The sequence below is a fragment of the Salmo salar genome, chromosome 06 (genome assembly GCF_965601325.2).
Source record: "Salmo salar chromosome 06, fSalSal1, whole genome shotgun sequence".
NCBI lineage: Eukaryota > Metazoa > Chordata > Actinopteri > Salmoniformes > Salmonidae > Salmo > Salmo salar.
Window position 1 is genome coordinate 59,542,772 of NC_138296.1, and position 13,362 is coordinate 59,556,133.

The 13,362-nt window shown below is 43.7% G+C and overlaps 1 protein-coding gene across 8 annotated transcripts in view; it reads right to left on the reverse strand.

Annotated features, from left to right (window-relative positions):
* The window catches only part of arid1b (AT-rich interaction domain 1B), a 112,146-nt gene that overhangs the window by 86,890 nt on the left and 11,894 nt on the right, over positions 1-13,362 (reverse strand). For all 8 annotated transcript variants that reach the window (XM_082976782.1, XM_082976781.1, XM_082976780.1 and 5 more), the window contains exon 2: positions 9,163-9,366. In XM_082976782.1, coding sequence (XP_082832908.1) covers positions 9,163-9,366 — 204 coding nt within the window. The remainder of the gene's footprint in view (positions 1-9,162; positions 9,367-13,362) is intronic.

Genomic DNA, 13,362 nt, shown 5'->3' on the forward strand with positions numbered 1-13,362 from the left:
GATCGTTACACAGGTGCACCTAGTGCTGGGGACAATAAAAGGCCACTAAAATGTGCAGTTTTGTAACAACACAATGAAACCGATTTCTCAAGTTGAGCAAATGTGCAATTGGCATGCAAGAATGTCCACCAGAGCTGTTGCCAGAGAATTTAAATGTTCATTGCTCTACCATACGCTGCCTCCAACGTCCAAACGGCCTCAAAATCACAGACCACGCCAGCCCAGGACCTCTACACACGGCCTCTTCACTTGCGGGATTGTCTGAGACCAGCCACCCGGACAGATGATCAAACTGTGGGTTTGCACAACCAAAGAAGTTCTGTAAAAACTGGTGGGGTTATGGTATGGGTAGGCATAAGCTACAGACAACGAACACAATTGCATTTGATCAATGGCAATTTGAATGCAGAGAGATAGTGTGATGAGATGCTGAGGCCCATTGTTGTACCATTCATCCACCGCCATCACGTTTTCAGCATGATAATGCAGTCATGTCGCAAGGCTCTGTACACAATTCCTGGAAGCTGAAAATGTCCCAGTTCTTCCATGGCCTGCATACTCAGACATGTCACCCATTGAGCATGTTTGGGATGCTCTGGGTGGACACGTTTGACAGTGCGTTCCAGTTCCCGCCAATATCCAGAAACTTCGCACAGCCATTGAAGAGTGGGACAACATTCCACAGGCCACAATCAACAGCCTGATCAACTTTATGCAAAGGAGATGTGTCATGCTGCATGAGGCAAATGGGGGTCACACCAGATAGTGACTGGTTCTCTGATCCACGCCCCTACCTTTTTTAAAAAAGGTATCTGTGACCAACAGATGCATATCTGTATTCCCAGTCATGTGAAATCCATAGATTAGAGATTACTGATGTTAGGGAAGATGAGCACATGATGTTCAAAAGTGGTATAAGGCAACATTTGAGTGACGGACATGAGGAGCTATATACAGTGTATTCGTTAGGTATTCAGACCCCTTGACTTTTTCCACATTTTATTACGTTACAGCTGTATTCTAAAATGGTTTAAATGTTTTTCCCCCCTCGATCTACACACAATACCACATAATGACAAAGCAAAAACATGTTTAGACTGCAAATGTATTATAAAAAAAACCTGAAATATCACATTTACATAAGCATCTTTGGTAGCTCAGGTCTCCTCAGAGATGTTAGATCGGGTTCAAGTCCGGGTTCTGGCTGGGCCACTCAAGGACATTGAGACTTGTCCCTAAACCATTCCTGCCATCCGATCCTAACTAGCCTCCCAGTCCCTGCTGCTGAAAAACCTCCCCACAACATGATGCTGCCACCACACTTCCTCGTAGAAATGGCGCCATGTTCCTTCAGACGTGACGCTTGGCATTCAGGCCAAAGAGTTCAATCTTGGTTTCAGCAGACCAGAGAATCTTGTTTCTCAGGGTCAGAGTCCTTTAGGTGCATTTTGGCCAACTCCAAGCGGTCTGCCATGTGCCTTTTACTGAGGAGTGGCTTCCGTCTGGCCACTACCATAAAGGCCTGATTGGTGGAGTGCTGCAGAGATGGTTGACCTTTGGAAGGTTCTCTCATCTCAACAGAGGAACTCTGGAGCTCTGTCAGTGACCATCGGGTTCTTGGTTACCTCCATGACCATGGCACTTCTCCCCCGATTGCTCAGTTTGGCTGGGCGGCCAGCTCTCGGAAGAGTCTTGGTGGTTCCAAGCTTGTTCCATTTAAGAATGATGGCCACTGCGTTCTTGGGGACCTTCAATGCTGCAGACATTTTTTTTGGCATCCTTCCTCAGATCTGTGCCTCGACACAATCCTGTCTCGGAGCTCTACGGACAATTCCTTTAACCTCATGGCTTGGTTTTTGCTCTGACATGCACTATCAACTGTGGGACCTTATATATACACACACACACACACACACACACACACACACACACACACACACACACACACACACACACACACACACACACACACACACACACACACACACACACACACACACACACACACACACACACACACACACACGTGTGCCTTTCCAAATCATGTCCAATCAAGTTGTAGAAACATCAAGGATGATCAATGGAAACAGGATGCACCGGAGCTAAATTTAGAGTCTCCTAGCAAAGGGTCTGAATACTTATGTCAGTAAGGTATCTGTTTTTTATAGATTTGCAAAGATTTTCACTTTGTCATTATGGGGTAGTGTGTCTCGGTTGATGAGGATTTATTTAATAAATTTTAGAATAAGGCTGTAACATATAACGTGGAAAAGGGGAAGGGGTCTGAATACTTTCCAAATGCACTGTACATGCACAACGCGAGAAAGAGCGAGCGTGGCTATATAGTCTGGTTTAGGAAGGGAATGTCTATGTAATGTTTTATGGAAACAAGGTGTTCCTCAAGGACTGCAAGAAGTAATGGCAGAGGTGGTTTAACTAAACAGAAGCCTATGTAGGTGTCTGTGGGGATGCCTGCCCACTTGCCCTTCAGCACAGGCATCATGACGAGATGCATGAAAGACATTTTCACACTTCAAAAGTCATTCCATGTTTGCTTCATGCATTATATTATCCTGCAAAATAGTTAATTTAGCACTTTTCTTTATCTTTACATTTGTAAATGTTGCATTAGATAACCTAAAATGTCTGACTTGAAAGATTCATCTCTTTTGGTTTTGTTGGTCATACTTGCTGTACTCTGATCTTTTTGAGCCAGACTATGATCTATTAATTTTTAGGGTACTTCATGTTCATGCATTGCAAAATTAGGGGGCAGGGAGGAAACTTGCCAGAAGTGAACATGGGTGGTACAGTAGTAGCTAGCTGGAATGCATGGGTGATTCATATCGTTGCCCTACTATGTACAGTCGTGGCCAAAAGTTTCAAGAATGACACAAATATTAATTTTCACAAAGTCTGCTGCCTCAGTTTGTATGATGGCAATTTGCATATACTCCAGAACGTTATTAAGAGTGATCAGATGAATTGCAATTAATTGCAAAGTCCCTCTTTGCCATGCAAATGAACTGAATCCCCAAAAAAACATTTCCACTGCATTTCAGCCCTGCCACAAAAGGACCAGCTGACATCATGTCAGTGATTCACTCGTTAACGCAGGTGTGAGTGTTGACAAGGACAAGGCTGGAGATCACTCTCATGCTGATTGAGGTTGAATAACAGACTGGAAGCTTCAAAAGGAGGGTGGTGCTTGGAATCATTGTTCTTCCTCTGTCAACAATGGTTACCTGCATCGTCATCATTGCTTTGCACAAAAAGGGCTTCACAGGCAAGGATATTGCTGCCAGTAAGATTGCACCTAAATTAACCATTTATCAGATCATCAAGAACTTCAAGGAGAGCAGTTCAAATGTTGTGAAGAAGGCTTCAGGGCACCCAAGAAAGTCCAGCAAGCACCAGGACCATCTCCTAAAGTTGATTCAGCTGCGGGATCGGGGCAACACCAGTACAGAGCTTGCTCAGGAATGGCAACAGGCAGGTGTGAGTGCATCTGCACGCACAGGGAGGCAAAGACTTTTGGAAGATGGCCTGGTGTCAAGAAGGGCAGCAAAGAAGCCACTTCTCTCCAGGAAAAACATCAGGGACAGACTGATATTCTGCAAAAGGTACAGGGATTGGACTGCTGAGGACTGGGGTAAAGTCATTTTCTCTGATGAATCCCTTTTCCGATTGTTTGGGGCATCCGGAAAAAAGCTTGTCCGGAGAAGACAACGTGAGCGCTACCATCAATCCTGTGTCATGCCAACAGTAAAGCATCCTGAGACCATTCATGTGTGGGGTTGCTTCTCAGCCAAGGGAGTGGGCTCACTCACAATTTTGCCTAAGAACACAGCCATGAATAAAGAATGGTACCAACACATCCTCCCAACCATCCAGGAACAGTTTGGTGACGAACAATGCCTTTTCCAGCATGATGGAGCGCCTTGCCATAAGGCAAAAGTGATAACTAAGTGGCTCGGGGAACAAAACATCGATATTGTGGGTCCATGGCCAGGAAAACCTTAATCCCATTGAGAACTTGTGGTCAATCCTCAAGAGGCGGGTGGACAAACAAAAACCCACAAATTCTGACAAACTCCAAGCATTGATTATGCAAGAATGGGCTGCCATCAGTCAGGATGTGGCCCAGAAGTTAATTGACAGCATGCCAGGGCGGATTGCAGAGGTCTTGAAAAAGAAGGGTCAACACTGCAAATATTGACTCTTTGCATCAACTTTATGTAATTGTCAATAAAAGCCTTCGACACTTATGAAATGCTTGTAGTTATACTTCAGTATTCCATAGTAACACTGAAACAGCAAACTTTGAAAATTAATATTTGTGTCATTTTCAAAACTTTTGGCCACGACTGTATACAGAAGACAGCCAATAAAGAAAATGAATAACTTCAGTGGGGTAAGGAAATGTTCAGCTTATAATTAGCTAAAAAAAAAAAAAAAAAACATACATTTGACTAGCTGGCCAATTTCATGTTGATAGCAAGCAAGCTAAAGTTTATTAACTGGCTGGCTTTCTATGGGCTGAACAAAGCTAGCTAATGTTAGCTGTACTAGCTAACGTTCATTGTTACTTGCTAGCCACAAGATCATAATGTTTAACAGGTTACAGTTGCCTAGTGTAAAAGAGTTATAACGTTTAGAAAATGTGTGTGATGATTTTTACGCCCCAACAATGATTTTTACGCCCTAACAATGTCCCAACTCCAACAGTGTGTTCTAGCTAGCTAGCTACTGTGTGTGCTTGCTTATACCGGCAGGGCTGGCTGGAAGCGGAAGGGCGATCCTATGTAAAACAATAGATCATGATTCGTACAATTAGAAATGGGGATGGGGATATCCAACCAGCGTAGGGTGTTGCCTTGAAGTCTGAGGAGCCCCTTCATTATCATCGCTTCGTGCTGACACATCAAAGCAGCCTTTCAAGTCAGGGACGTAGAGAGGCTGGTGTTTGGGAGAGCAAGGTTAGTCTTGCTGAGTGAGAGAGGTGCACATTTTGACAGAGAGTCCAACAATGAGTCAGAGGGGTTTATAGGGAAAATGATTGTATTTGCTGTCATCTTGGTTTCTGACAGCTTCAGTGACAGAGATACTAGCATGGTGATGACAGACTGATGACAGTAAATGGACACCGTAAGACCGTTCGTGATGTCATGCTGTATCACCACCATCACTCGGACTGCCAGGAAAAAGTCTGACAGAGGGCATGTCTGTGTGCGCGCGCTCATCATGCAAAGCCCTTGCCTTCAGCCAAAGTGGAGGGCATAGTAAGCTATTATCCATTAATATCAAAATGGGTTTTCATGACAATTTTTTTCCATCACTTGGCGTTGGATCGATAACGGAAGGAATGAAATGGGGGCCATTGTGAAACAGAACAGCAGCAAAGTCCAGGCATTTTACTTCAATCAGCAAAACACTAACAAGTAAAGGATGCTATAGCATAAACGGTGTGTGTGTGTGTGTGTAAGAGAGAGAGAGAGTAGAGTGTGAGAGCTCGCATGTGAGCATTGTGTGTACTACACATAAATATTACTGCTGAGACCAAGTCCTTATTAACGGCCATTACACATGCTACGTCGGGCAGCCTAGTCCCATGGGAGTGCCACTGCCAGGCCATCTCTGGAGGAGCATTAGAGCCAAACCCAGCAGTCTGGGGGCTAAATATAGCAGCAGGGTCGTCTGACTCCGCACCCAGAATAGACTGACCCAACCCAGCCTGTCCCGGCCCACGCTCTGACAGCCATGCTGCATGTCAACAGCTCCCTCACATTCACTCACAGCCCTGTCCATCTGCACAGGGTCTGTGTCCCAAATAGCACCCTATTCCCTATATAGTGCACGACTATTGACTAGGGCCATAGGAAATATGGTCCCATTTGGGACACTGTTACAGAGTAGGGTTGAATGGCGGGAACCCGTTGACTGAGATTTACTGCCTAAAACCACTCCCTTTTCCCGGGATGATAATAAGAAATTATTAATATTAAGAGAATAGAATGAAAATGTAACTTAAAATATGCGACGTCTAAATCTGGCTCCTCTACGCCCTCTGCATGATGAATCATCAACGCTCAGGGTGGGGACAGACAGCCCATCTCGGTACGGAGCGCAGTTCACAATGCATGTAGACCTCTCTCGTCATGGTAACTTTATTTGTTGTGACAGGTAGGCCTACATTTGCTGCAGCATAGTCTATGCTACGGTAATCTAAAAAACCGAACGTGCATGTAATTGACCCATCTCCATCTAGCTTTCGGGTGTCAACTTAATTCATATTGTTGTAAAGATGTATTTATTTTTTTATTGCAGCTGCAGAGTTTTAAAAACAGCCCATCACTCGAATATAGCTGCTTTAAATCAGTGTACGGGTGAGCACTCCATCTTTCTCTCTCCATCAATTCCATTCCAATTGCATGCAAAATAGATAATCCGGTTCTAGATGAATATATAGCCCTATACACACACACACAGATATATTCATATACACTGCTCAAAAAAATAAAGGGAACACTTAAACAACACAATGTAACTCCAAGTCAATCACACTTCTTTGAAATCAAACTGTCCACTTAGGAAGCAACACTGATTGACAATACATTTCACATGCTGTTGTGCAAATGGAATAGACAACAGGTGGAAATTATAGGCAATTAGCAAGACACCCCCAATAAAGGAGTGGTTCTGCAGGTGGGGACCACAGACCACTTCTCAGTTCCTATGCTTCCTGGTTGATGTTTTCGTCACTTTTGAATGCTGGCGGTGCTTTCACTCTAGTGGTAGCATGAGACGGAGTCTACAACCCACACAAGTGGCTCAGGTAGTGCAGCTCATCCAGGATGGCACATTAATGCGAGCTGTGGCAAGAAGGTTTGCTGTGTCTGTCAGCGTAGTGTCCAGAGCATGGAGGCGCTACCAGGAGACAGGCCAGTACATCAGGAGACGTGGAGGAGGCCGTAGGAGGGCAACAACCCAGCAGCAGGACCGCTACCTCCGCCTTTGTGAAAGGAGGAGCAGGAGGAGCACTGCCAGAGCCCTGCAAAATGACCTCCAGCAGGTCACAAATGTGCATGTGTCTGCTCAAACGGTCAGAAACAGACTCCATGAGGGTGGTATGAGGGCCCGACGTCCACAGGTGGGGGTTGTGCTTACAGCCCAACACCGTGCAGGACGTTTGGCATTTGCCAGAGAACAACAAGATTGGCAAATTCGCCACTGGCGCCCTGTGCTCTTCACAGATGAAAGCAGGTTCACACTGAGCACGTGACAGTCTGGAGACGCCGTGGAGAACGTTCTGCTGCCTGCAACATCCTCCAGCAGGACCGGTTTGGCGGTGGGTCAGTCATGGTGTGGGGTGGCATTTCTTTGGGGGGGCCGCACATCCCTCCATGTGCTCGCCAGTGGTAGCCTGACTGCCATTAGGTACCGAGATGAGATCCTCAGACCCCTTGTGAGACCATATGCTGGTGCGGTTGGCCCTGGGTTCCTCCTAATGCAAGACAATGCTAGACCTCATGTGGCTGGAGTGTGTCAGCAGTTCCTGCAAGAGGAAGGCATTGATGCTATGGACTGGCCCGCCCGTTCCCCAGACCTGAATCCAATTGAGCACATCTGGGACATCATGTCTCGCTCCATCCACCAACGCCACGTTGCACCAGGAGTTGGCGGATGCTTTAGTCCAGGTCTGGGAGGAGATCCCTCGGGAGACCATCCGCCACCTCATCAGGAGCATGCCCAGGCGTTGTAGGGAGGTCATACAGGCACGTGGAGGCCACACACACTACTGAGCCTCATTTTGACTTGTTTTAAGGACATTACATCAAATTTGGATCAGCCTGTAGTGTGGTTTTCCACTTTCATTTTGAGTGTGAGTCCAAATCCAGACCTCCATGGGTTGATAAATTGGATTTCCATTGATTATTTTTGTGTGATTTTGTTGTCAGCACATTCAACTATGTAAAGAAAAAAGTATTTAATAAGATTATTTCTTTCATTCAGATCTAGGATGTGTTGTTTAAGTGTTCCCTTTATTTTTTTGAGCAGTGTATAAATAAAGAGAGATATATATATCTATGTCCTAGCCTACCTCTAAGGTAACAAATGCTACGCAGTATTAGCCTTATATTTAGCTACTTAATGATAGATGCATATTATGCATAATAAGCTTTGAAATAATAGCCTCTGTCTCTTGCGCAATACGCACACACCGGTGCTCCGCTGGCATCTCTCCTTAAAAAAGGCTTCTTAGCTCTTAGAGACCCAAGCAGGAAAAGCTAGACTAGAATAGCTTGCTGGACATTTATTTTGGCATTTCTTATACCAATAGACTATTCGAAGAGGGACGCAAGCTCTTGTTTGTTGAATGTTAAATACAGCAGCCAATATAACTCAAGGGGAGTTTGAAAGAAGAACGAACGCGCAATGGCAGTAGGCTATAGCCGTTATTTCGTCAGACCCATAGGCTAACCATTCAATATTCGTGAAGAGAAGTGAAAGCCTTCTGCGTCTAATTCTAGTCCAAAATTATTCAAGGATGTCATTAGAATAAGGACATTGAAACTTGTTTCATTTAGGGTAACAGTTGAAAGCGAGGAAGGAATGAAGCAACAAGAGCGAGAGGAGGAGGAGGTAGGCTAATAACATTAGGGGAAATATTATGAAAGATATACAGTACCAGTCAAAATTTGACACAACTACTCATGAAAGTTTTTTAAAAATGTTTTACCATTTTCTACATTGTACAATAATAGTGAAGACGTCAAAACTATGAAATAACACATATGGAATCATGTAGTAAGCAACAACAAAAAAAGTTATATCAAAATATTTTATATTGGAGATTATTCAAAGTAGCCACCTTTTGCCTCGACAGCCTTGCACATGCTTGACATTCTCTCAACCAGCTTCACCTGGAATGTTTTTCCAACTGTCTTTTTTTACAGACCCATGCCTTGTGCCGGTTGTGATTGGACAGCAGGCTGGGGATTGACGAGCCCTCTGCCTTTCAGTTACTGGTGTCACCAATGAAAGGGGTCCCGATGCTGTTTCTAGTTAAAGTGAACGCGTAGCAGTAGCCCAGTCTGTAGAAGAGTAGCCTACTCTGGGCAGATATTTAGGTAGGGGTAAAATGACTAAATGAAAACATACCTGCTGCTGTTGAGGATACTGCATTCCACTCATGCCCACCTGACCCCTCCCGTGCATTCCCATTGGATAGCGGTGAGGAGAAGGCGATCCGTATGGCTGGCCAGGGTAAGACCCGCCCCCGCCCTGTTGTTGCTGGGAGTAAGGGTTGTTGCCTATGCCATAGAGCTGAGAGCGCTTCATGGCCATGGCCTCCATGGGTGGCACCTAACAGAGAGAGAGGGGATGAGTTGGAACATGGTAGGGCTTGTGTTATAAACATTTAACACTTGAGGTTATAGCTTGCAAATTTAAAATGTCTCTCTTAAACTGGGCATACACTACACAACTTCTAAAATCTTAACTTCGATGGGCTCACATTTCCCGATTTCCTTGTCCCAAATCTTTCATTCCATCCATCCTCAACCCCAGGACGGTGGTGCTCACATTCCCTAGTTAATCCTGCCCTGGTTTCTCGGTTGTCGTAGGAAATAAATGCAGACACAAACAGTGATCTGCTTTATTAGTGTGCAGATTATTATGTGCCAAAACATCAAAGGACACGGAGGTTTTCATTTTTTATTTTACTAGGCAAGACAGTTAATTAAGAACAAATTCTTATTTTCAATGACGGCCTAGGAACAGTGGGTTAACTGCCTTGTTCAGGGGCAGAACGACAGATTTTTTACCTTGGCAGCTTGGGGATTCAATCTTGCAACCTTTCGGTTACTATTCCAACGCTCTAACCACTAGGCTATCTGCCGCCCCAAGGTGCAGAATACGGAATGATCTTTTTGGTTTCTGTCATGGTAGGATGCAAACGTAGTATTGGTGGAGTTCGTTTTGCAAGGCCCGGTGCCCCGTGTGGGTGGAGATTTGGTTTATGGAATGGTCTAAAATGAGCAAACGCCACCCATCCGGGGCACCGGGCAATGTAAAATGAACTCGCCCATTGAAAAGGCAGCCATGTTCTCTCCACAGCTCCACCAATCGGTCTTCCATCACCTCGGTCCACAAGGTGAGTGTTGTTTTTCTCTTCACCATCGTTTCATATATAAGTCGGTTAGGACTTGCCAAAGAAAATTGATAGCAACATGGTCCAATCCTGACTATCAATACTCAAATTCCAGTATGAAAGCTGCCCAGTATTGAAGTAGACCTATTCCCCATGTCCTGCAAACTACAGAAGTATTTTTTTTATATCTCAATGAAATCAGCAGAGCCCTATCAACTGGCATGAGGATGGCAGACATGGGTTTAGTGGTTGGTAAAGATATCCAGGCTAATGTGCCGTCAAGTGCTTTGGGAGTCAGGTTATTCTCTCAAGAGACTCGGCAGGCTGTGCCAAAAAAAATAAAAAAAAATAAAAAATAAAATGCGCAATTCAAGCAAATCTTTTTATGTCATTGCCAAGTTCACGCCAATTGAAGCACCACTTACAGAAACTGTGAGCATATCGAGAAAGCCTGAGAGGCCACTTTAAACGAGCAGTCTAAGTGTCAGCAGTCATGCCTGGGCACCCTGAGTTAACACACACGGGTAAGGTAGACAGCCTATTCTGGGGAAGAAAAAAACTTTTAAAAAAACTCAGAAGGGATTCTCCTCAATGAAAGCATGTGGAGGATGTTGCACTAACATTGTCTTCTGTAAAATTACTGTACATCTGGCAGTGTCCAAATTAAATCAATTATTGTTGGGACTAAGAAACAAAAAGACCAAAACAACCACCAATCAAATGTACATTTCCCAGAATCCAGCATGGAAAACACAAATGGCTAACAGTGGAAAAAGAAAAACATCTATTAAACATGATCTTGACTGCAGGATCCGTTTTAATCCCAAAGACCAAAAACCCTACACATTTTAGACCAAACACGTACGCAACACTTCTAATGAGGTCGAAAGCAAAATAAACATGTAACCCACTTCCAAGGGTGCTTCCGGTGTATACGGTGAAAAACACTGCTGCTTCTTTATGGGACCAAACTCTTCCAAAAAAAATTGTTTAATTGAAACATTTTCAAAGTGTAAAACAAAGATCAGCCCGTAAATGGAGGCAGCTGAAGTCTGAATCCCGTGATGGTGAAAGAGTCAATTGACAGACTTGTTGGGGAATGTTTGGCTAGCCTAGCTATAAACTTAGCTGCTAATAACTGAAACACTTAACCGCTAAAACATACGGACTCCGGTAGAAATCTACGCAGTAGTGAGAAAAGCCCAGAGCCGAATTTATCAAAAGAAAGAAAGTGCCAATAGCATGGCTAATCAATCTCATGACAGAGATAAGGAGTCTAGATACAAAGATGAAGAAAAAAAAAGATTGACAAAATGAGGGTGAGTATTGAAAAAGGAATGAATAGTAAAGTTGACAGCTTACGTGCATCTTTGGAGAAAGACATTCAGCATAATCATCCAGCTATGCTGACTCAACTGGAGAATAATAACAAGCAGCTACAAGACCGCACAGCTCTTGAAGTTGGACGTCTGGAGTCCTGTGTAAAATTCCTAGAATAGGTACCGCCAAATCAAAGTCCGACCCAGACGTGTATATCATAGTGGCAGGACTGCCAGCTGATGAAAAAGAGGACCTAATCTACAAAGTCAACCAGTTGATATCGGTTAGCCTAGGCTGCAAAACAGTTGAGAGGATGAGGGAGAGAGGTAAAGGTCCCGGGGTTGTGAAGGTGGAGTGTCTGTCCGTGGAGGAGAAAGTAGCTCTGTTATGGGAAAAACAAAAGCTTGTGAGGCCAAAAGAAAAACTAATGTAAAAGCCCTAGGGGCTCCGAGGTAGTGGGAATATGTGTAAAGTTGTGTGTTTTCATGCTATTTTCCACCTGAACAGTCTACATGGGTTCGAGATACATCCTCCTTCTATTGTCATTTGTTAAGTCAAGTATACAGAAGCAGATGCTATTTACATATGTGGGGATCTTAACAGTCAAATTGAGAGGTTAGATGACTATATAAATGATATTACATTGCCTGTTGCTTTGGATTACTTTGTTAATCATCATGGGGAAACCCTATTAGAATTCCTTCGGGACTCGAACATGTGTATAATTAATGGAAGAATAAGCCCCTTAAGCGATAACTTTACATCCATACAGCATCTGTCAAAGGAAAAGCTGTGATGGACTACATAGTTACCCTCCACGACTACAAACTTGTTTGGCATTTAAGGTGTTCTCTCCTACACAGATGGTTGAAGAATGCAGATGTTTTGACTTAAACTGGAGAGAGAAAAGTAGACTTCCTGGTTAATATTTTATTCATGATATTTTCTGGTTGGCCACAAACTTTCTCAGCCAGGTATTACTGTGCATCATTCGGAGCAAACGATACAGGCTTAAACGTAATTAAAGAAATGTGCCAAATTACTTTATGTTCTGAAATGGCATGTAGAGCTCTGGTGAAACTGCAAAGATGCCAAGAAACAACAATAGATTTAGATGTGTGGTATGAAAAATGGTGATAATATATACTCTGAAATGGGGGGAAAAAATGAGAATAAAGAATACAACCAAGTCCAGGAAAGATTACAAGCCAAACAAGCCTTATTGGAATGACTAGTTAAGGGATCTACGGTCAGTAAAACGCTGACCACGCCGCTTGCATCGCATGCGCGAGCGCTGCAAAAGAAAAGTACACGTACATGTTATTCAATCATTGCACCCACACCGCTCACGCGCCTCTTGCGTAGCCTTGCGCTAAAATAGAACTTGGTTCTATTTGTGACGCTTCACGCTCTGCAAGTCCCGTCTCTCCCATCTCATTGGTTTTTGAGGAGCATATACCCACGTGGGTGAATGAAAGATGAACTGAGGTCCACACTCCAGTCGGTAGTGGTAATGCACCTTAAAGTTGGTTCCCAACCGCCATATAAAGTACAAATAAGAAGCCTGAAGGAGGAGAGATTACTAGAAACTAACTTGGTTTACCCTGTTATCTGTGGATTAATTGTCAGAGTAGATGACCTTGTGCATTTCAGGTAAAATAATAACCCAATGTTTATATCCCAGGACAAATTAGCTAGCAACAGTCAGCATGTCATACACAAAGCTGAATACTTATGTTTACAGTGTACAGATAGGAATACAAGAGAACATTTTAGGAAGGAATTTAAGAAAAACCAGCATGTGTTTGATTAAAGACTGTGCCTATTCAGAGATATTGAAGAGATTTATTTAACCAGGCAAGTCAGTTAAGAACAAATTCTTATTTACA